The sequence below is a fragment of the Octopus sinensis genome, unplaced genomic scaffold (assembly GCF_006345805.1).
Source record: "Octopus sinensis unplaced genomic scaffold, ASM634580v1 Contig15272, whole genome shotgun sequence".
NCBI lineage: Eukaryota > Metazoa > Mollusca > Cephalopoda > Octopoda > Octopodidae > Octopus > Octopus sinensis.
This window is the reverse complement of record NW_021833642.1, coordinates 32,602-53,883: the sequence shown is the minus strand read 5'-3', so window position 1 is coordinate 53,883 and position 21,282 is coordinate 32,602. Positions and strand designations below refer to the sequence as shown.

Here is a 21,282-nt window from a genome sequence, read left to right as displayed (position 1 = left end):
CCTGATGAAATAAAAGTATGTATTAAGTCTTCAAACCTATGGAATAAAGTACAGAAATCCTCCTTCATTACTAATGTGCGAGCTTTATTACATGGGGACCAATGTGCAAAAAAGTTTTCAACCTGGCTCCTCCAATTAGGAAATGGGAAAGTACCATTTGATGGGAAGGGTGATATCAATTTGGCTCATATTGCCATGGTGGTGAATTCCCCAGCCAAATTGAAGAACAGGGTATTTCCAGACTTGGGTAATAATTATAATTCACATAAATGGTTGTGTGAAACGGCAATTCTTGTTCCAAAAAATGAGACAGTATTAACCATAATTTAATGAATAAGATTCCAACAGTCATAAAGGAGTACAAATCAGTTGATTCAGTCCTTGATGAAAATCATGCTGTCCATTACCCAATAGAGTTCCTCATTCTCAAGCCACCTGGAACTCCTCCACAAACTTTTTCTGAAGGTAGGAGTCCTAATAATATTTCTACATGGGGTAGAAAGGGCTCCTTAGCCGTAGTGAAGGCAATCTATCTAGGGAGATAACCTTACAATAAATCACTGGGTCCGTAGCTTAGAAATACTGGGTTGACGTCCAGCGGGAACAGCTTTGTTTCATGGAGGAGGAAAGATCTTCTTTAGTACTTGGTTGTACAATGCTTTCCAATGTGTGTAGTAGTGGCGCGCGCACACATTATTAGCCATTTGAAAAGACTATGAAAGTCTCGACCACGGTCGAACAATGATGATGATGATGAATAATACTTCTAAGAAATTTAAATCCTCTTAAATTATGCAATAGGACAAGGTTGATTGTGAAGACATTACGTTATCACCTAATGTGAAAGGAGGTACCATCATCACTGGTTGTGCCTCTAGGGAAGAGATTTTCATTCCAGGAATTCCAATCAAACCAACACACTCACACACACACATATATATATATATATATCAATGTATATTTATTTATTGGCACACACATATATATGTATATATATCACTGTCTCTCTCTCCCTATCCCTCTCTCTCTCTCTGTATATATATATATATATACCTGTCTCTATATATATATATATCTATGTATATTTATTTATTGACACACACATTTGAGTTTAAACGAACACAATTACCAGTGCAACTTTTCTTTGCAATGTCTATTAATAAAGCTCAAGGTCAGACTTTGAAATCTACTTGCTTGCACTTAACTGGGCCTTGCTTTTCTCATTGTCAGCTTCATGTTGGTTGTTCCAGGGTCGATGCTTTGCAAGACTTATTTTTCTATGCTCCAAACCAGAAAACAAAGAATGTTGTTTAACCAGAAGCTCTTACGTAATTTTCACCAACATATGTGATAGAATTTATCTCTTTTCATAAAAGTGGTAAATTTTGTATTTTTGCTTTTTTATTATCATTATTATTTTATTTCTTTTGTATTATGAGTTCAGAATTGATTTCCCATTTAAAGAATAAATTGTATCCCAATTAAAGATTAAATTGAATTTAGAATAACAAATTTCTATATAACATATTTTGCTTTTTTCTTTCAGTGTGTAAGAAACAATTTCATTCCTGGACAATGCCAGGTGCCTCTGCTAGTTACTTTATAAATCTCTTCTCACAGCAAGAAATGAAATGCAAACAGATTTCTGACAACACTATCAGTTCTCAGAACAAGAGTTACCCATGAAGAGTATCAACCTCCACAGAGGTTACTCATTGCAAGTGGATACTCACTTCAAAGAGCCATCATAGCAACAGTTACTCAACAAAAGAACACTAGTGTCTTCAAAATGGGAATTGATCACGTAAGCATTATTTCTTCAACAGAACTTCATTTATGAGAGTCCTCCAAGTTAAGTGCAAAATGTCAGCAAATTTTGAACTTTAATTACCTCTTACCCCTTTCGTTACTATATTTCTGACCAAAATACACCCTTCATGAGTTTCAATTAAATTCTAAAATAATCATGAATTTAGGCTTGTTTCATTAAATAACTGTAACTTTTTTACTTATCAACATTTTAATGTGATATTTGGAACATAATTAAAGAAAGGGTTCTTAATCAATTCTATTGCATAACTTTTGTCTCAAAGTGACTTTAATTACAGGTAAATCCAGGTAAATTGAGCAAAAGGTAAAAATATTAAAATTTTGTTTAAACATCACCATAGAAAATGAATCATCAGCTAATATTCAAATGGGTATGCAACAAAATTTTGATAAAGAAGAATTGTGCACATCACTAGATCATCAGTTGAATTTAATGCACAACAGGTGTACCATAAAGATGGAATAAACTGAAATATTGGAATCCACCGCAAGTTTGACCGAACTAAAGAAATCGGTCAAAAAATAATATACGGTATGGTATGGAAGTGATAAATTCCAGACCACATCGTTCTCTAGGCCATGCTGACTAACATTATTTTCCCTGCATAAAAACTAAATCCACGCAGTACCCAGTATTTACTTCACAAATTTTCCAAACTTTGATCCCCCATTTTGTGTTTGCTTACAATCTGCGTAAATTTGTTTCCGCATTGATCGCTTCAAACAATAACTTCCAGTGTTTGTTTACATTCGGCGTAAGTTTGTTTCTGAAGTGAATGCTTCAAACTAGCATACTGAAAAAAATAAAAGTCTAATGGTTTCGCTTCCTAAGAAAGACTATAGATAAACTTTATCTCCTAGAAAAATTGCTAATAAAAACATTTTTTAAAGTTTTTTACTTCATTCCGATGTAAAATCGTCTTTGCTGTCGCAATCGCCACTTTGTTTCTTCGGAATCGCTTTCATTTTCGGATAAAAAAATATCCTATTAATTATTGTACACCACGTGCTTTAGTACCTATTTCATTCTTTTTCTCGATATCTCCCTATTTTCCGTTGAAAAAGCTTTAAATTCGGAATCAATGCTTGATAACATGAAACTCCTATCCATTTTCAAAGTTGAAGAAAAATGATGCCAAAAAACATGTGGAAAAAAATCTCCCAAATTCACTGAGTTGAGATATCACTTCAAGCAATGTCGGATACTATAAGCCAACTATTTACAAAGTGAAATCACATGTTTTAACCCTTTCGATACCAAACCGCCCGAAAAAAATTTTGGTTAATGTGACCAAACCACCCAAAGCCGCCCGAATTTACCTATTCATATTTAAATGAGAATATCAGAGCAAATCTCTTTAGTACATTCGTGAAAACACGTATTATACTTCGTAAACAGTTCAACTACAGTTTTGTACAGAAGTGTAATTTTAATTCTGTGAATTTTGGGAGATTTTTTTCCGAAATTTGTTCCTATTGTGTTTTCAAAATTTGTAATTCTGACAAAAAATGGATACGAATTTCATTATATCAAGCAGCGAGTCAGAATTCGAAGGATTTTCTACTGAAGACCTTGATAAATCTAACTCTATGACTGAAAAAAAAAAAAGCACGTGGTATTTGATAATGAATCTGATGTTTCATTTTCCGAAAGTGAAAACAGTGAATCCGAGAGCTCCGACAGCGATAAAGAAAATGAATTGGCACCCGAATGGAGTGAAAATTTAAAAACTGTTTCTTTCGGTGATTTTTCTGAAGAAACTGGACCAAGCCACAGACTTTCCCAGAAGAGTAAAGCCTTAGACTATTTCTTTTTACTTTTTCGATTGAGCCTATTTGAAATCATTACGGCGGAAACGAACCGTTACGCTAAATGTAAACAAAACGAAAGAAAGGATAGTTAGTGGTTTCCCATAACCTTAAATGAAATTAAGACTATTTTGATATAAATATTATTATGGGTATCAGAAAGTTACCCAGAATAACAAATTCTATCGTAAAATTTTGTTGTATACCCAATTGAATATTAGCTAATAACCCATTTTCTACAGCGATGTTTGAACAAAATTTTAATAATTTTATATTTTGTTGAATTTACCTGAATCTACCTGCAATTAGAGTCACTTTGTGACAAAAATTATAGTATAGAATTGGTTGGGAACATTTCATTAAATTATCTTCCAAAATTCACATTAATATATTGATAAATAAAAAAGTTATAGTTGTTTAATGAAACCAGACTAAATTTATGATTATGTTAGAAATTAATTGAAACACATAAGGGGTGTATTTTGGTCAGAAATATAGTAACGAAAGGGTTAACGAATGTACCAACGAGATTTGGGTTCAAATTTACATTTAAATAACAATAGGTTCTCTCGGCCGGGTTGGTATTAAGAACCAAAAGATTTTTCGGCCAGATTAGTAACGAATGGGTTAAACTATTGCCCTAGGACAGAAGTAAACCACTGGGAGCACCCATACATAAAAGTGGTCTACTTCACTGTACTGAACATTATAGATAAAACAAAGCTTACCTTCTCTAAAAGAGCCTCATGTATTCAAAAGAGGAAATATATAAAGATTTAATTAATAAAATATAAAAATAATAACCATACAAAAGCAAACTTAAGGCAAGTATTACTGAGAGAATGGAACAAAACAAAGATTACCCAGTGATAGGCAACCATCACTTCTTCAGGAGAGCTTCTTATATTTCTGAAAACAATATTAACTTATTCTTACCTTGGGCAGCCATCATCTCCTCAACTGTGGCCCACTCTTCTGATTTCTTAAACTTGTGTGCAAGGTTTTTATCTTTGGTTTTCACAGCTTCCAATATTATTGAAATAGTTTCCTAAAAAAGAAAAATAAAGATTCCTTTCACAGACAAGTCAACTCACACACATAGATAGATCAAAGAATTGAATGTTGTGATACTCATGCCTTTCTTAATAACATCAGCAATACAAATGAAGAATTCTAAAAACAGGTTTGGGATTTAGTTTTTCATAATAAGGTGTTCACCTCGATACAAACTGTCAGAAAAGGTTTCATGTAAATAAGATGACTGGTATACAAATTTAGATTTCTTGAAATCCAATGAATGTTGGCACAGGCCAATACAGAATTTGGACCTTGAGTGACGACATCACAAAGAGATGTGGCAGATATTAAAATGTCAATGAAAAATGAGAGATTTTAACTATGAGTGAAAGATATTAAGATATAAATAACAGATAATATTATGTTAAAATGTAGCTATAAGAGATATGAGAGGAGAAAAGAGAGAAATTTAAACGTAATTTTGTGTGAGTGTGTCAGATTTGTATCTCATGTGATAGTTGTAAATGAGCGTCACTGTCATACAAGTAGTGTCATTCACTTCCAATATTCAGTGAGAACATGTCTGTCCACAGGGAAATATTACCTTGCTTGGAAACAAGGAAGACATCTGACTGTAGAAAAGTCTGCTTCAATAAACTATATCTGACGCATGCAAGCTTGGAAAAGTGAACATTAAAATGATGATAAAAGATGGCAGAGAAGTTGAGATTTAATGAAAGGATGGGCAAAAAGTTAAGCTGTAAGTGAGGGATCTGGAAAGGGGAGGATAAATCTAAAGGGAATGGGGGATGTTAAGAGATATTGAAAACATATGGGAGAGTTAAGATATCAATAGGAAATGTGAGATATTTTAAGATATAACTGAGATAGATGTGGGAGATTTTAAGATGTTTTTAAGACATGTAGAATAGAAAAAAGGAAATGTTAAGATATAGCTGCATGAAATGTGAGAAATGTTGAGACATGTAACAGAGAGAAGTCTCATGAAGACATTACCTTGAGTGGAAGCATATCACAAGTGGCAAGAAACAAGAGAAGGTGAAAATCTGACATAGCTTCCAAAAAATCATTGGGTTGAAATTGTTCCATGTACTGTACCAAAGCATTGAAGTCCTTGAACAAAAAAAATAAACAAAATTATAAAAACAAATAAAGATTGTTTTCTCTTCTTAATGTAATAGGGAAGTGTTTTCTGCTGGTTTGAGAATTGTAACTGAAGACTGCTAACTTTAAAAATACTCAAGAAACCAACAAATAAATATCACAGCTTCCTACCATCTGATGTTATATGCCAAACTCATTAGTCATTATTAACTCATAGAATGTACAAAAGCATGGTGGTAATATAATCTTTGTAAATTTCTTATATGGAATCCTATGCTGGTATTCTTTCTCCCCTTGATCTAGTTCAATCTTTTTCTCATTACCAGGTCATTCTTTCTTTACCTCTGTTCCATAAATACTTCCATGGCTCTTACTGTCTTCTCTTGTAATTTCTCTTAAGGTTTACTCATCTTTTTTTTTCTCACACTTTAACCCTTTTGTAATCACATTTATATTAAAATACAATTAATTTTGAAAATGAAGAATTTAGTCAAGTAACTTTATCATTATTAAACTGGTGTTTGATGGAAAGATTAAATTCAGATCACTTTAAAACAGGTGGATTGATATGAAGAGTTAAATACAAATAGCAGTAAGTATCAAGTATATTTCAGTCACGGACAATAATCTCCAGTTGTGGTGACAAGTAACCATCAACCCTTCAGACAATGATCCAAAACCCTTCCATAATCACAAACATCAAGAGAAACTCACCTGGATTTCGCCTAGGCTCTCACGGTTCTCAACAGGGAAAGGTTTGCTAGCAGAAACATTGAAAAAAGACCGTGGACATACAGGAAAAGCACATGGAATGTCAACCAGAAGATACTCAACAGGTAATGGTCGTGCCAATTCTATCACTTCATTTCCATATTCATCTTTCACCTAAAATAGCAGACAACAATCACAGTTCTCTAGTCACATATAATACACATTTCTGGAACAATTAGTCTACAAATGGAAGAAGAATACAAGTTTAGGGACATTTTCTTTTTTAACTATAAATGATTCATACAAGTGCTACAAAGTAGAGTGGCCGTGTTAGCCACAGAACCAACTGTACACTGTCCACTACACAGAGGAGTGGTCAGTGTTAGTAACAGATTGAAAGATAGCCAACTGTAATACCATCCACTACACAGAATAGTCCCAGGTCAAGATTTCAGAAATAGTAAAACCACATTATCCAATATATCTTTCTTTTTTTTTTTCAGATGAGGGAAAATGGTTTGAGGAAGATTTTGTTACTATTTCTTACAGATTGTACAACTGCACAGAGATTGTATCAATGGTTCATAAAGTGGTTGATATTAGTTAGGGGTCAGTGAAGCCCCTATAACAACAATTCCTACAGATATTTACATTTACAATATCATCTAACCTGAACAACCAACACAAATATTAAGAAACTATCATGGTATGTGTAAAAATTACACCATTGCATGTATATATATATTACAGAATTGGTTCACAAGATTTAACAACAATCTACATTGCTTGCTCTTGGCCATGTGTATCATGTCTAGCTAAGTGTGCCTTCTACTCTACCTACATCATTCATCTATTTACATTTCTACCTCATAAAATACTAACCCACCTGTAATTTAACTGTTCTCCTGTCTCTTTACTTTTGTTAAAGCTAAGAAAGGAACCGTCTTTCTACCCTTCCCTTATATGCAATGTGCCCACCCAATCCCACCCCTACCACCTATACCAGAAATTTCTCCTCTGTATTGGAAATTTCTCGCCTGTAAAAGAAACCTCTTCTCTGAACCAGAAATCTCTCCTCTGTGCCAGAAGGTTCTCATAGCTCCCCCCACCAGTAGTCTCATCCAAATTACTGCATTACTTATTTAGTCACACAGTGGAGCTGCAGCATGACCGCAGCCGTATAGCTGAAATGAGTAAAAGAGTAAAGTGTAACAACCCTATTTCCTCGCTACTTATAACAAATTAACCAATTAACTGTTTTTTTTTATTAACAATACTTGTATTACACTCACCTTCAATAGAGGCAACAAATTTTTACAAGAATAAATGATGGTAGATTAATGTGAGAACAACTGATATATGTACGTCTGTTATCAAACACTCGTTGAAACCTTCTTTTCAGATGCTGAATGCCATTCCCCTTTGCATGTTCTCTCCCACATCCCTTTCTACTTCTTCAAACTTCACACTGTCAATGTAGGCACATTAAAAGGTAGGTCTGGCAAGATTGTTGAGACGCTTGAACAGAGGCATGTTAATGTTTGCTGCATTCGAGAAGTTAGATTTGCTGAGCAAAAGATAGGCATACTTAGCTAGGGGAGATGCAGAAAGGCGGAAGTCTACTAATGTTCTACAACATTAGGACCAGAGGCTTGAAGTGTTTTGGATTGCAAAAGAGTGTATGAGAGAAAATTGTGAAATGGTAGGAGAGAAATGTGTCCGCATGGATGATGGCTCACTTGCAGTTAGTGATTCTGCAAAGAAGGAGGCTTAGAAGTGTCACAATAAAAGGTTGCTAAATGTAGAGAATGCATGAGAGAAAGAGAGCCTGTCTAATGTGGACCCAACAGGTGGGCTGGCTATCTGAATTAACAGTAACTTAGTGGATAAAGCAATAAAGGATATGAAAACAAGGAAAGCCTCTGGCCCATCAGGTGTCACTGCTGAGATGCTTAAAATATCTGGTGGAGTAGAATATGACCTGGTCACCCATATAGTTAATCAGGTTGTCTCTGACACAATCTCTTACAATCCAAAACATTTCAAGCCTCTGGTCTACATGTTGTAGAACATTGGCAGACTTCCCCATTTCTGCATCTCCCCTGGGTAAGTATACCTGTTTTCTAGCCTCCTTCCTAGCTACCCAATGAATGGTGTAGCAGTATTATAGTCAGCTACTACAAAGCAAGGGTGATGCCATAGACAAATCAAATTATTAGACCAGGTGATGAAAGTTGCAGAAGGGTCATAGCTCAATTAATTAGGAAGAGAGTTAGCATAGATGAGATGCAGTTTGAATTTGTGCAGGGGAGAAGTACCATCAATACTATCTTCCTGGTGAGGCAACTGCAGGAGAAATACTTAACCAAAAATAAACCACTGCATCTGGCTTTTGTTGACATGCAGAAAGACTTAGAGTCTGCCACTCCCTTATCTACTGGGCAATGCACATAGCTAGGGACAGGTGAGTGGTTAGTGAGAGCTGCACAAGCCATGTACAGGGATGCTGTCAGTAAAGTGAGAGTCACCAATAAGTATAGTAAGGAGTTGAATGTACAAGTAGGAGGCCACCAGGGATCGGCTATTAGCCCCCTACTTGTTTATTTTAGTTTTCCAAGCTATAACTAAATAATTTAAGACTGGCTACCCTTGAGAGCTCCTATATGCTGATGACCTTGTTCTTATTGCTGAATCACTACCAGAACTAGAGAAGAAATTTCAGGTGTGGAAGCATGGACTGGAATCAAAGGGTTTTACAGTTAATTTAGCAAAGACCAAAGTATTGATAAGAAAACAGACAAATTGCAGATCTCTTCAGAGAGGTGGCTCAACTCAATATGCAGAAAAGGTATCAGGAGAAACTCCATAAGGTGCACCCAGTGCAAGCTAACAGAGAAAGTAGTCTTTACATGTGGCAAATGTGCAGGTACATTAAACACCAACTAATACATGTAAAGAAAATGGACACCAAAATAATGATGATCATGATAATAATGACAACAACAATGATGACGATAACTGACAAATACAGCGATTAATGGCAGCAGTGATTGACAGTGACTGATGGCAATAGCAACTAATGATGATAATGATGAGATGAAAATGATGACAATGACAATGATGGCGAAATAATAACAATGCCAAAAATGATAGAGGGATTTCTACCTTGTAGAAGACATCAGGAACAAACTGTTTACTGGAAGATTCTTTCACATAGCCCAGCTCTGGTGCATCTTTAGTCGGAATCAGACAATTATCTCGAACTAACGCCATGCATTGGTTGGAAACTTGGTAACCTTCAAAGTGAACTTGGTTTTTACTGTCACCTGTCACCACAACAGTTACACACTTGGAACCAAACTTGCCTTCAGCAGAATATTGGCAAGGATTAGGGTATTTGTTTTGAAACTCAGCAGCCATGATGCACTCTTCTGCACTCAAATAATGTGAATCCTGAACAAAGAAACATAGTTGAACAGTTGGTGTTAGTTGAGTAACAGACATTCAATGATGGAAATACTTACTTCAGCAAACCCATTAATGACTTACAAAAACAAACCTGATATAAAAATAAAACAAAAAAAAAAGGTACAGATGATGTGTGAGTCCTATAACCCACATCTTAATTGGAAACACAAACTGAAGACACTTTCCCTTCATGTATATAGTATCTACAACAGCCAAGAGGTATATATTTGTTTCTGTATAATACTCATGGGAACATTTGAACTCAGCAAGTTAACAATGCAACAGTCAATGATACAGTCCTCACCGTTTTCAGTAGAGAAATGTGTCTCCTACTGTTTTCAGTAGAGGAATATGTCTATCTGTGATACCTACTTACAGGTAATGAAAATGACTTTAGTGAGCATTAAATGTTTTGTCCAAGGGCATCCTCTGTCAGGTTGGCCTGCAAGTAAAGTCATGTGGTATTTTTCCATAGAGAATCATATTTTCTTCTATGTTAATGGTAGCAGGGTTATAACTGGCCAAAACAACGTATTGTCAGCCAAATATAAAAATCAAAGGTTGGAATATCATCAAAAGTAAAAGCTATAAATAACAGCATGTTATTTTACAATTTAATACTGAGTTGAAAGAAAAAACCTTTGGGTGAAAAAAATTGAAGGTTGCCTGTGAGACACAAACCTACAGCTGTAAACATGACAGACATTCTACTATTATACTTAAAAATGCTCTCTATCCATTTTAGATGCTTTGTTCTTACCGTGACAGCAGGTAGAATATTGGTTAAAAAAAATCCCTTTGAAACAAAAACGTCAAAGGCTGCCAGAGGGACTACCAAAGCAACCTTTCAAATGTTCTCTATCCATTTTAGAAGCTTTATTCTTACCAGCAAGAATTGCGTGTTGTTTACATCATAATAATTTAGAAACTTTGAGATATCTTATCTATAAAAGGGAGGATGTGTGTGCGCGTGTGTGTGTGTATGTGATTGTAATTTATGCACATTCACAAATTAGCATGCATGTCGCTCAAATTTTAGGAGGACATTTGTCAACATCCTATCTGGGTTTTGTCAACTTATTTTTTTCCTGAGGCACCCGCGGATAGGGTAAAAATCTATTTTCAACCATAGCTTTTAACCATAACAAATATCAGCCATTGCTTTTTGATGGTGTCTAACAAAAAAAATATAAGATAAAGAAAAGTGGAAGAAGGAGGCAGAGAGTTTCACGGGAAAGACAAAGTGAGAGAGGGAGAGAGAAATAAAATGTAAAATGTTTTGTTTTTTGTTTTTGAAAGGCACACTATATTTTATAATCATAGTATATATACCTTCTCACACAACAATTACAATATATTTATTTTAAATCGATCATTTTTCTCCCCAACTCTCTCTCTCACACACATTACTTTGGGTGCGAAAGAGTTTTGTGTTTATTTTACGCTAAATAAAAAAGTGTTTTGTTGACAATCCATTTATTTAACAACAAAGAAACAAAGAGGAGAGTAACAATTTGTCAGTGAATTACACCATATAAATGGGTACAATTTGCGAGGCTTCCACCACACCCCACTCCATTTCACGGACCACAAAAAGGGTTTTGAGGCCAGAGTAGTTGATTCCATGCAAAAAATATGATTATTTTCTTAGTGAAAATTGTGCGAGTGTTAATCTACAAATTTAACAACATTTTTTCCATTAATTTTTGTTTATGAACATGTATGCGTGCACAAAACATGCAATAGGTGTACGTACGTACGTGTGTGTATGTGTGTTCGTGTCTGTTGCCCATATATATTTATATTATAGGAGTGGCTGTGTGGTAAGTAGCTTGCTTACCAACCACATGGTTCCGGATTCAGTCCCACTGCATGGCACCTTGGGCAAGTGTCTTCTACTATAGCCTCGGGCCGACCAAAGCCTTATGAGTGGATTTGGTAGACGGAAACTGAAAGAAGCCCGTCGTATATATGTATATATATATATGTGTGTGTGTATATGTTTGTGTGTCTGTATTTGTCCCCTCCAACATCACTTGACAACCGATGCTGGTGTGTTTACGTCCCCGTAACTTAGCGGTTCTGCAAAAGAGACCGATAGAATAAGTACTAGGCTTACAAAGAATAAGTCCTGGGGTCGATTTGCTCGACTAAAAAGGTGGTGCTCCAGCATGGCCACAGTCAAATGACTGAAACAAGTATAAAAGATATATATATATATATATATATATATATATATATATTATAATAAATTAGAGACAAAACCACTATTATGCAAATCAAACAAAGAAAGACTTAAGCCAATACATAAGATAATTTATATAAATTAAAATTTAACAAATGAATAACCACTATGATCGTTTCGTGTCAGCACATCTTAGACATTCTTCAGGTGGTTTCTAAACCTTCTTAGCGAGTTATAAACTATAACTCGCTAAGAAGGTTTAGAAACCACCTGAAGAATGTCTAAGATGTGCTGACACGAAACAATCATAGTGGTTATTCATTTGTTAAATTTTAATTTATATAAATTATTTTATGTATTGGCTTAAGTCTTTCTTTGTTTGATTTGCATAATAGTGGTTTTGTCTCTAATTTATTATAATATAATATTTTATTATAAAATTGGATTCAATCTTAAATCTGATTTTTCCTTGTAAATTTGGATTTATTCCCTAATATTTATTATTATATATATATAATATAACTAATTTCAGTGGATTTCGCCCAAATTTGACATCTATATTACTTAGTTTGGTTTGAAATAAAGAACTTGATTAGCTTAATAATCGTAACTTAATCCCCGGCAAGGCCGGGTTATACTGCTTGTATGAAATAAATCATTTCTTTTAATGGTGGAAATTGAAGTAGATAAAGTTATAAGTAATAGCATGTAGAATATTGGGTTTAGAAAAACCCTTTGGAAGGAAAGTCACATGCTGCCAGTAGGACTCAAACCCACATCTTAAACATGAAAAATGTTCAACCATTATACCAAAGCAACATTTTAAATTTACTATATCTATTTCAGAAGCACTGTTCTTACCGGCAAGAATTTTTCCATCCAATATTCTATTATTTTTAGTTTTAACTATTTTGAGTTCCACTGTTAAAAAGGAAAAAAATTAATTTCATAACTTCCAAACTTTGTAAATCCTTATGATATGAACAGCATCAATAGTGTAATGTAATACCGACAGTTCAACAGTCTAAGCCAGATCACTATCCATAAAAAAGGTGTATACTACCAATTAAACATAAGGACCACTTTTAAATGATGACTGTGTCACTGAATCAATCCTGGTTCTCTTTCTTTATCAACTTTAAAAGCAAACTCAAAAGAGGATTGAATTTAAAACAATTATTGCAAGCATGATTTGAATCCAGAATGAAAAGTAGGGTAACTAAATACCACAAAGCTTCCTGACATTCTTCCAATTCTGCCATCTTTCTAATAATGGTTACTAGCAGAGGTACTAGACTACAAACTTCAGAGAAGCACACAATCAGTTAAATCAAATCCAGTGCTTAAGTACCAGTCAAGTACTAGATAGAGCCAATGAGATCAACTAGACCCCTCCCACAAATTTTCAGGCCATGTGTCAATAGTAGAAAGGATTATTACTATTATTCTTTCTAATTTTGACACATACCAGCAATTTTTTAAGGAGAGTGGCATTAGTCAATACCATCAACTCCAGTACTTTACTGGGGTTTTATTTTATCGACCCTGAAAAGATGAAAATCAAAGTTAACTTCATTGTGATTTGAACTCGTTACATGACACTAAGTATTCTGACAATATGCTAACAACTTTGCTAGTTCACCACCTTGATATTGGTTTCAAATTTTGGTACAAGGCTAGCAAGTTCATGAATGGGAGCAAGTCAATTACATCAACCCCAATGCTCAACTGGTACTTATTTTATTAATCCTAAAGGATGAAAGGCAAAGTCATGCTCAGTGGAATTTGAACTCAGAATGTAAAGACATATGAAATGCTGCAAAGCATTTTACCTGGCGTGCTAACGATTCTGCCAACTCATCATCTTAACAACAACAACAATGGTTTGTTTCTAATAGAGGTACAAAGCTAGAGATGTTAAGGGGTTAGCTGATTAAATCAACACCAATACTTGAATGATACTTTCTATTATCAACTCAAATTGGATGAAAGTTAACCTCAGCAAAATTTGAACTCAGAAAATAAAGTACTGGAACATATACTGCTGTCACTACACATTTGTCTTTATAAAATGGATTTTAAAATTGTACCTGATTGCCTCTATAATGTTTCACAGTTGCTTTCTTCAAGTCCTCAGCCATAAGATCAGTGAAAATCCAGCCAATTGGATGAAGTCCCATCTTTTCAGCTATACTCTTCACCAATTCATCATTCTCATCTTTCATTATTTGAATACGGTTTTTAGAACTTTCCTGTAAACAGAAAGGAGGGAGACAGATGATGGTTACACTACTAACATCTGGTGATGCCAAAAAAACCTTACCTTGGACACCTCACCACCACCACAAATACTTGTAACATCTAAAACACAGCTACTGTATCAAACAGTGGCAAAGAGTGGTGGGGAAAGATAGAAAGGAGGAGAGTCATCAAAGCAAATTATATTTTTGTATTATTATTGCTGGAAAAACTTTTCTCTGGGACGCAGATTTTGAAAATCAAATTTGTTTTTCTCAAGGATGCATCATTCCAGAACCTTTCTGAGCTAAACACACATACACAACCACAAACACTCACATTTATATAGTAGATATATATAATTTATGCATACACAACCACAAACACTCACATTTATATAGTAGATATATATAATTTATGCATATGAGTATGTCCTTGTCTTGACATCACATGATGGTTGTAAAGAAATGTCAATTATTCCCAAACTTTCATATAAAATATGCCTGACCATAGGGAAATATTACCTTACTTGGAAACAAAATAGCTGATGACAGGAAGAGCATCCAGTCACAGAAAATCTGCATCAATGAATTCCATCTAATCCATGCAAGTACAGAAAAGTAAACATTAACCGTTTCTCATTAAGATTACTACGTCAAACACAATGTTTATTTATTAAAATTTGGAATTTTCATCAGTCACTAGCAAATATGTAATGTGTCTATTAGAATTGTAAGAATTCTATACGTGTATAGTATACAAGAAAAACCCTCTTATGCTGGTGCTATAAAGAATACCCAGTATACTCAGTAATGTGTTTGGTGAGGAAAGAGCATTTAGCCATAGAAACCAAGCCAAAAATGTATATGAGAGAGATGGTCCTCTGAGCTATCTACAATTCAGTGTCATGCAATAAGAACTCAGACCATGTGAACCAAACAAACCCATGCCAGCATGAAAAGCAGATATAAAGTGATGATCATCATTATCATTTTATAAGGTCCACTTTTCCATGCTTACATGGAATGAACAGAACTTGTTGAGACAGATTCTTTACAACCTGATGCACTTCCTGTCATCAACCCTTATCTGTTTCCTAGTGAGGTAATATTTCCCCAAGGCTAGACACATTTTCACAGAAAATTTGAAACAAAGGACATCACTTGTAAGTCAGTGACATTCATTTCAACTATCACATAATGTCAAAACAAGGAGACAGTAAAACACACACACACGACTAGCTTCTTTCAATTTCTGTGTACCAAATCATCTCACAAAGCTTTGGTCAACCCAAGGATATAGCAGAAGACCCTTACCCAAGTGCTATGCAGTAAGATTGACCCAAAAACCAAATAATTAAGAAGTAAATTTCTTAACCACACAGCCATGCCTGATATATGAAAATGAAAAAGAAGCTGCTGCTTTACCTGAGGTGGTTCATAGATGGCAAATATTGTTGCCTTAATCCCTAAAGGCACGTCTTTATGAACCTCATATTTTCCATAGAGTATTCCAAGCCGCTGTCGACCTGTACTGCGCCAATAGTTCAAGAAACGTTCAGCTATTTTAGGATTTTCAAACATTATGTTATCAACATGCCGGTATATCTGTTATAACAAAAATACAACACTACTTATAATATACAGGTCAGTTCCAATGATGGTGTATCATATCAACAGGTAAAGTAAAAATAGAAAATTAATTAAACAAATTCTTTCTGAAGAGGAACTAGGACAATCAAATTCACTCTAGCAAATGTAAGTAAGCCAAGTCAACAAGAGACTCAACACAAATGTTTGAGCTGCTGGAAATAGCAGCCAAACTTCACTCAAATTACAACTCCTGTTCTCAATTGTGGAAGAGTACATTGTATCGTTTAGTCTTAGATATAATTTCTGAATGAAAGAGATGGTAATCAAGGTTAGAATGTTTTTGCTCATAAGTCTACTTGATCAGTGTTGAAAAATTGCTGAGCTGAAACAACTGGAATATTTTCTTCATATTCTGACAGAAAACAAAATAATCTCACTTCACCAACAATGACCTAACTAAAATTAAAGAAAGAGTATAAGAGAATTAACCCAAAAAATGTTACACAAACAAACCTAAAGACCCTGTCTTCATCACAAGCAGAAACTAAAAGCAAAAAAAAAAACAAAAACAATCAGTTTAAAAATGAAGTAACACTTCCAATAAAACTAAGACTTACTTGTCTGTTTAATGTGACAGCATTTGGTTGACATTTCGTACAGATACCATGTGGCCATGGAGGGTGTTCTGTACAGCCATCTTTGATTTTGCATGTGATGTCTTCCAAGTTGGCAAATTTACCCCTGAAAATGTGAAGTTTATATTAAGGAAAAAAAGAATTAACATTTAATTACTAAGTAACCTTGAGAGTAATATCCATTCTTTCCAAATTTCTATCATTCACTGCACCCCAGCACTCTACACCATCAATACACACACACCACAGTGAATGCCAGACTTGGTTAACAATCATTCGACCAACAATAATACTCTAACACAGGGGTCAGCAATTTTCTTATATCAATGACCCCTTAATGGTATCATTGATAACTTATTGACCCCCATCATGCAAATTTCTAAAATACAGTTAAAATGCATAATTAATTAATTAATTCATCTCTTGATTTAAAAACAATAATTCCTTCATTCTTTTGTGTCATTATCGCTTTTTAATAAGAAATATTTAAAGAAATTTAATCAAAATACTTCACGAGATTCATAAGGATCAATAAAAATTCAGTCATATTAAAATCTTTATCTATATGACAATGTATGTATATCACTGAAAAGTCAGAGGATGCAGAAGCTGTCTTGGGAAAGATCCCTTTATAGACAAGGGGCATTAAAAATACAATATACCACAGAGCTAAACAAAAATGCATTTTGCTGTTTTTGCAGCTTGTCTATGTCATGCACTCAACACAGTCACCTAGGCCAGTCTGGAGTGTATAGAAACAGTGAATAAACTGTTGGGGGGGGGGAATGCATTCAAAGAAATAAGCTCTTGAGTTCAAAACAAGAAAGAAGATGGCCTAAGCCTGAAAAAATTGTTGTTGATTTGAAGATTTTTGAAGTCTGCAGTGGAATATATGCTAAAGAGGAAGGAAAAAGTCACTTGGGAAGAGAACTCAAAGGTGAATGAAAATGACTGTGTCCTGTGTACTAGCAGCTGGAGAAAAGGTAACAGCAAGAAGGTGAAGGAGAAATGTGAAATACATGTAAATATATGAGCAATTCAAAGAACATTGAAAGAAATTGAATCCAAGTATGGAAAGGCCAAGAGGAAAATTTGTTTCTGCAAAAAACATAAGAAGGCAAGGTTAGAATTTGCAAAATTAGGGTTAACTACTTCTGTTGATTTTACCAAAGTAATCTTTACTGACAAGAAGTGGTTTATGTTTGATGAACCTGATGGCTGGTGCTCTTGGTCAAGGAAAGGTGAACCGGTGGTGTTGAACAAAAGACAGATGAGCAGAGGTGGAGTAATAGTATGGGGCACGGTCTTTCCAAGTGAATATTTTTGGTTTGGGAGGCTAGAAAGAAGGCAGAACAGTATGAGTCACATCCAGCTGCTGCAAATGAGAGCCTTGCCCATATTAGAGAAGAGAAGGAAGATAATTTTATTCTCCAACAGGGTAACTACAGCATTCACATGTTAAAAACAATCAAGAAATGGATACAAGACATGAAAATAAGTCTACTTGAATGGCCAGAAAGAAATTCAGACTTGAACATAATTGAGAATATATGGGAAATGTTAACACAGCTTGTGTATGATGAACTAGAAGTGACAGGTAAGGCAGAATTATGGAAACGGATTTTAGGAGCCAACAAAAGACTGATAGAAACAAAAAGTGATGTTATAATGAAAATGTTTGTCTGGTACAACAAATGAATAATTCAAGTTATCAAACAGTGTGTGTGTCATATGTATGATTCTAATAAAATTTTCATAAAATACAATTTAAATGTTTACATATGCACTCAGTGCAATCACAACAGCAATATTATGCACATGTCTACATTGTTTTACTCTAATAGTGTGTTTATCACGAAGTGTCTCAAGTGTTCAAAAATGTGACAACTGCCACTGTTGCCATGGGTATAGTTAAAATGTTCAGTCGACCTTCTTTCCCCTTAATTTCTCCTTAATCGTGGAAAATTAATATTTGCTTTCTACATTAAGATGGCAAGGTTGAATATTATATTAAGAGATTCGTAAGCTATAAAATTTGTAATTAATGAAATATGCATTAATGAAGAGTTCTACTCCAGTCACATGACATATTACACTTCTTTCATCTGTGCAGCATTGAAAGTTTACTTTATTGGCACATCTAATTATCTTTACAGATTATCTAGAAACAGCCATAGCAATATGCAATCCTCACTGGAAATGTTTAAAAAATAAATAAAAGAAACCATCAACAGTGTGCCATGAAGATAAAATAATTCTAACCTTTTGACTTTAGTAGTAAATCTTTGAAAGAAAACAATAGGTAGTCAGTCAGAGGAATAATATAGAGGAAGGACAAAGGACAGAGAGAGGAGAAAAATCCTTCAACAATATTGTTGAATTCTAAAATTGTTATATATGAGTCAACATTGATTGTAATCTTACAGATTATTAAAATATTTTCATATCACTGTCTCAGTTCTTCTAAAACACCAAATATAAAGGGACATTTCTGACCATCCACAGTAGAACAGTAAGTAATGATAATAATGATGGTTTCAAATTTTGGTACAAGGCCAGTAATTTTAGGGGGAAGGGGATAGTCAATTACAAGGACCCCAGTACTTGACTGGTAACTTCATTTTATTGACTCTCAAAAGATGATGAGCAAAATTGACTCCAGTGGAATTTGAACTCAGAAAGTAAAGGGCTGAAACAAATACTGCCATGCATTTTCGCCAATTCAGACTGCTCACCCCTTAATAATAACTACATTAATACCTTTCGGGCCTTCAATAATAAGTTTACATATTCGCAGAGATAAGAAAGCTAACACGCAGTGAACAGATTCTAGATTTTAACTGAAATGTGCAAGATAAGATGTTAACATTAACAATCTCTCTCACACGTCACATTCTTAAGACATAACAAAAACATCAAGCTGTAAATACACAACAAGGTGGAATGAAGGAAAAGATATTACTTACTTATCTACTCCACCAGTCAACTTACGCAGATAGGAGTGGAAGGAGAAGAACTTTGTTGGAGGTTTACAAGATTTCATCACTTCTTCATCGTAAGGCTGAGAACAGAAATGGAAGAGTATGAAAGAACTGATAGATGAACCAAGGGGTGTAATGATTAAGACATGCTAAAACTAAGACAGCCTCTCTTCCATAGAACTACATCCCATTAATTTCAAATTCACCAACCCGTCCAAACTACTCAGCCTCTCTTCTATAGAACATCACCTTTATCACCTACAACAATAACATCAACATCACCCAGCTATCCGTGTTGTCTATTCACATTAATCTATTCATGCAGTTGTTTAATCACAGGTCAACCCTGAGTAAACAGAACTATGATGAAAGACATGACCATCCCCTCTTTTTCCAGTGTGTAGGGAATCCAGGACCACATTATCCAGCATGTCATTTTTTAAATGGCAGAAAAATTTGGTTGCTATTTCTAGCAATTCAAGGCTCCCTAGCTCCATAGGGTTGATACTTAACCCTTTAGCATTTAGATAACTGTCGAATGTAATGCTTATTTATTCACATTGTTTCGAATCAATCATGCACAATCTCATAGCTTCAAGATTTCGATGAAACAGTTGCTTAATTGCAGAATGACATTGTAGAGTAGGTGTGAGAGACCAGATCAGTCCTGTTTTAATGTAAAACAGGCAGAACATTTGAGCTGTGTATGTCCATTTTAAATACTAATGGGTTAACTTAGTTATTAAAGTGTAAAGCAGACAAGAAAAGTCTTTCCTGCATCCACAGCTAAGTGAATAATAAACAAGTCCAGCAGCATCAGTTTTATTGTAAGATCACCATAAAATAAATGGTAAACCAATGCTAAAAATAAATCAAAACTAAATCAATTAGCAAGCTTAACACTAGTATTAAGTCCTAATATAGGCAACACAACAAATTATACAAACTGATTTCTCAAACTGGTAGACACAAATTCGTTAAAGATGAATGTAGTTAAGAGTACTGACAATTCAGTGCCTGACAATTCAACACTAGACAACTCAGCACATAGACAATTTGGTGCATGTAATATATGTAATTTATTATTAGATTAAATTGGTGTTGGTTGTATATCTAAACCACATGCACATGCCACCTACAAACACAGCAGTCATAGAATAGATTAACTATACATAAACAAAAGCATACATATACATGAAACAAACACCAGCAAAAAAAAAAAAAAACATATACACAAACACCTGTATGAAACGATAACTACACCTTTAAATAAAATTAAACTAGCTAACTACTGATTCAAAGAATACAATTTAGCGTTCTTAATTCTTTTTGTATTTTTTATCTTTTCATGCTTTTAAATAAATAATTGAAATTTTTCTTCTTTTTTTTTCATTCTAAAACTAACCTTTACCTAAGTTCAATAAGATGTCCTCTGCTGAATTGTTTATGCACTGTATTATCTAGCACTAAATTGTTGCAAGTAATAAGGCAGGTCATAAAAAAATATAAAGCTTAACATTTGTTTGTTTCATTCATTTTTTTTACAAGTTTTTACCATGATAAATATATTGTTGAAGCATTGTTTTACAACTGAATGTTCTTCCTATCAGTAAGTCCTGCCTGCTTTTCAAGTAAAGAATCTCTCATTTTAACACATCACAACTTGAAAGGCATAAAGCCAGTGGACAATT

At 34.3% G+C, this 21,282-nt stretch overlaps 1 protein-coding gene across 1 annotated transcript in view; it reads right to left on the bottom strand.

Moving 5' to 3' along the window:
• Positions 1–4,575: 4,575 nt before the first annotated feature.
• Positions 4,576–21,282, bottom strand: part of LOC115230309 (nuclear protein localization protein 4 homolog) — a gene marked incomplete at its 3' end in the record, with an annotated part of 28,246 nt that continues 11,539 nt past the window's right edge. Inside the window, exons 7-14 of the mRNA XM_029800513.2 lie at positions 19,577–19,671; positions 16,593–16,716; positions 15,811–15,990; positions 14,236–14,397; positions 9,658–9,945; positions 6,496–6,666; positions 5,674–5,790; positions 4,576–4,687 (exon numbers count right to left, since the gene is read on the bottom strand). Of these exons, the coding sequence (XP_029656373.2) occupies positions 4,576–4,687; positions 5,674–5,790; positions 6,496–6,666; positions 9,658–9,945; positions 14,236–14,397; positions 15,811–15,990; positions 16,593–16,716; positions 19,577–19,671 (1,249 nt within the window). The remainder of the gene's footprint in view (positions 4,688–5,673; positions 5,791–6,495; positions 6,667–9,657; positions 9,946–14,235; positions 14,398–15,810; positions 15,991–16,592; positions 16,717–19,576; positions 19,672–21,282) is intronic.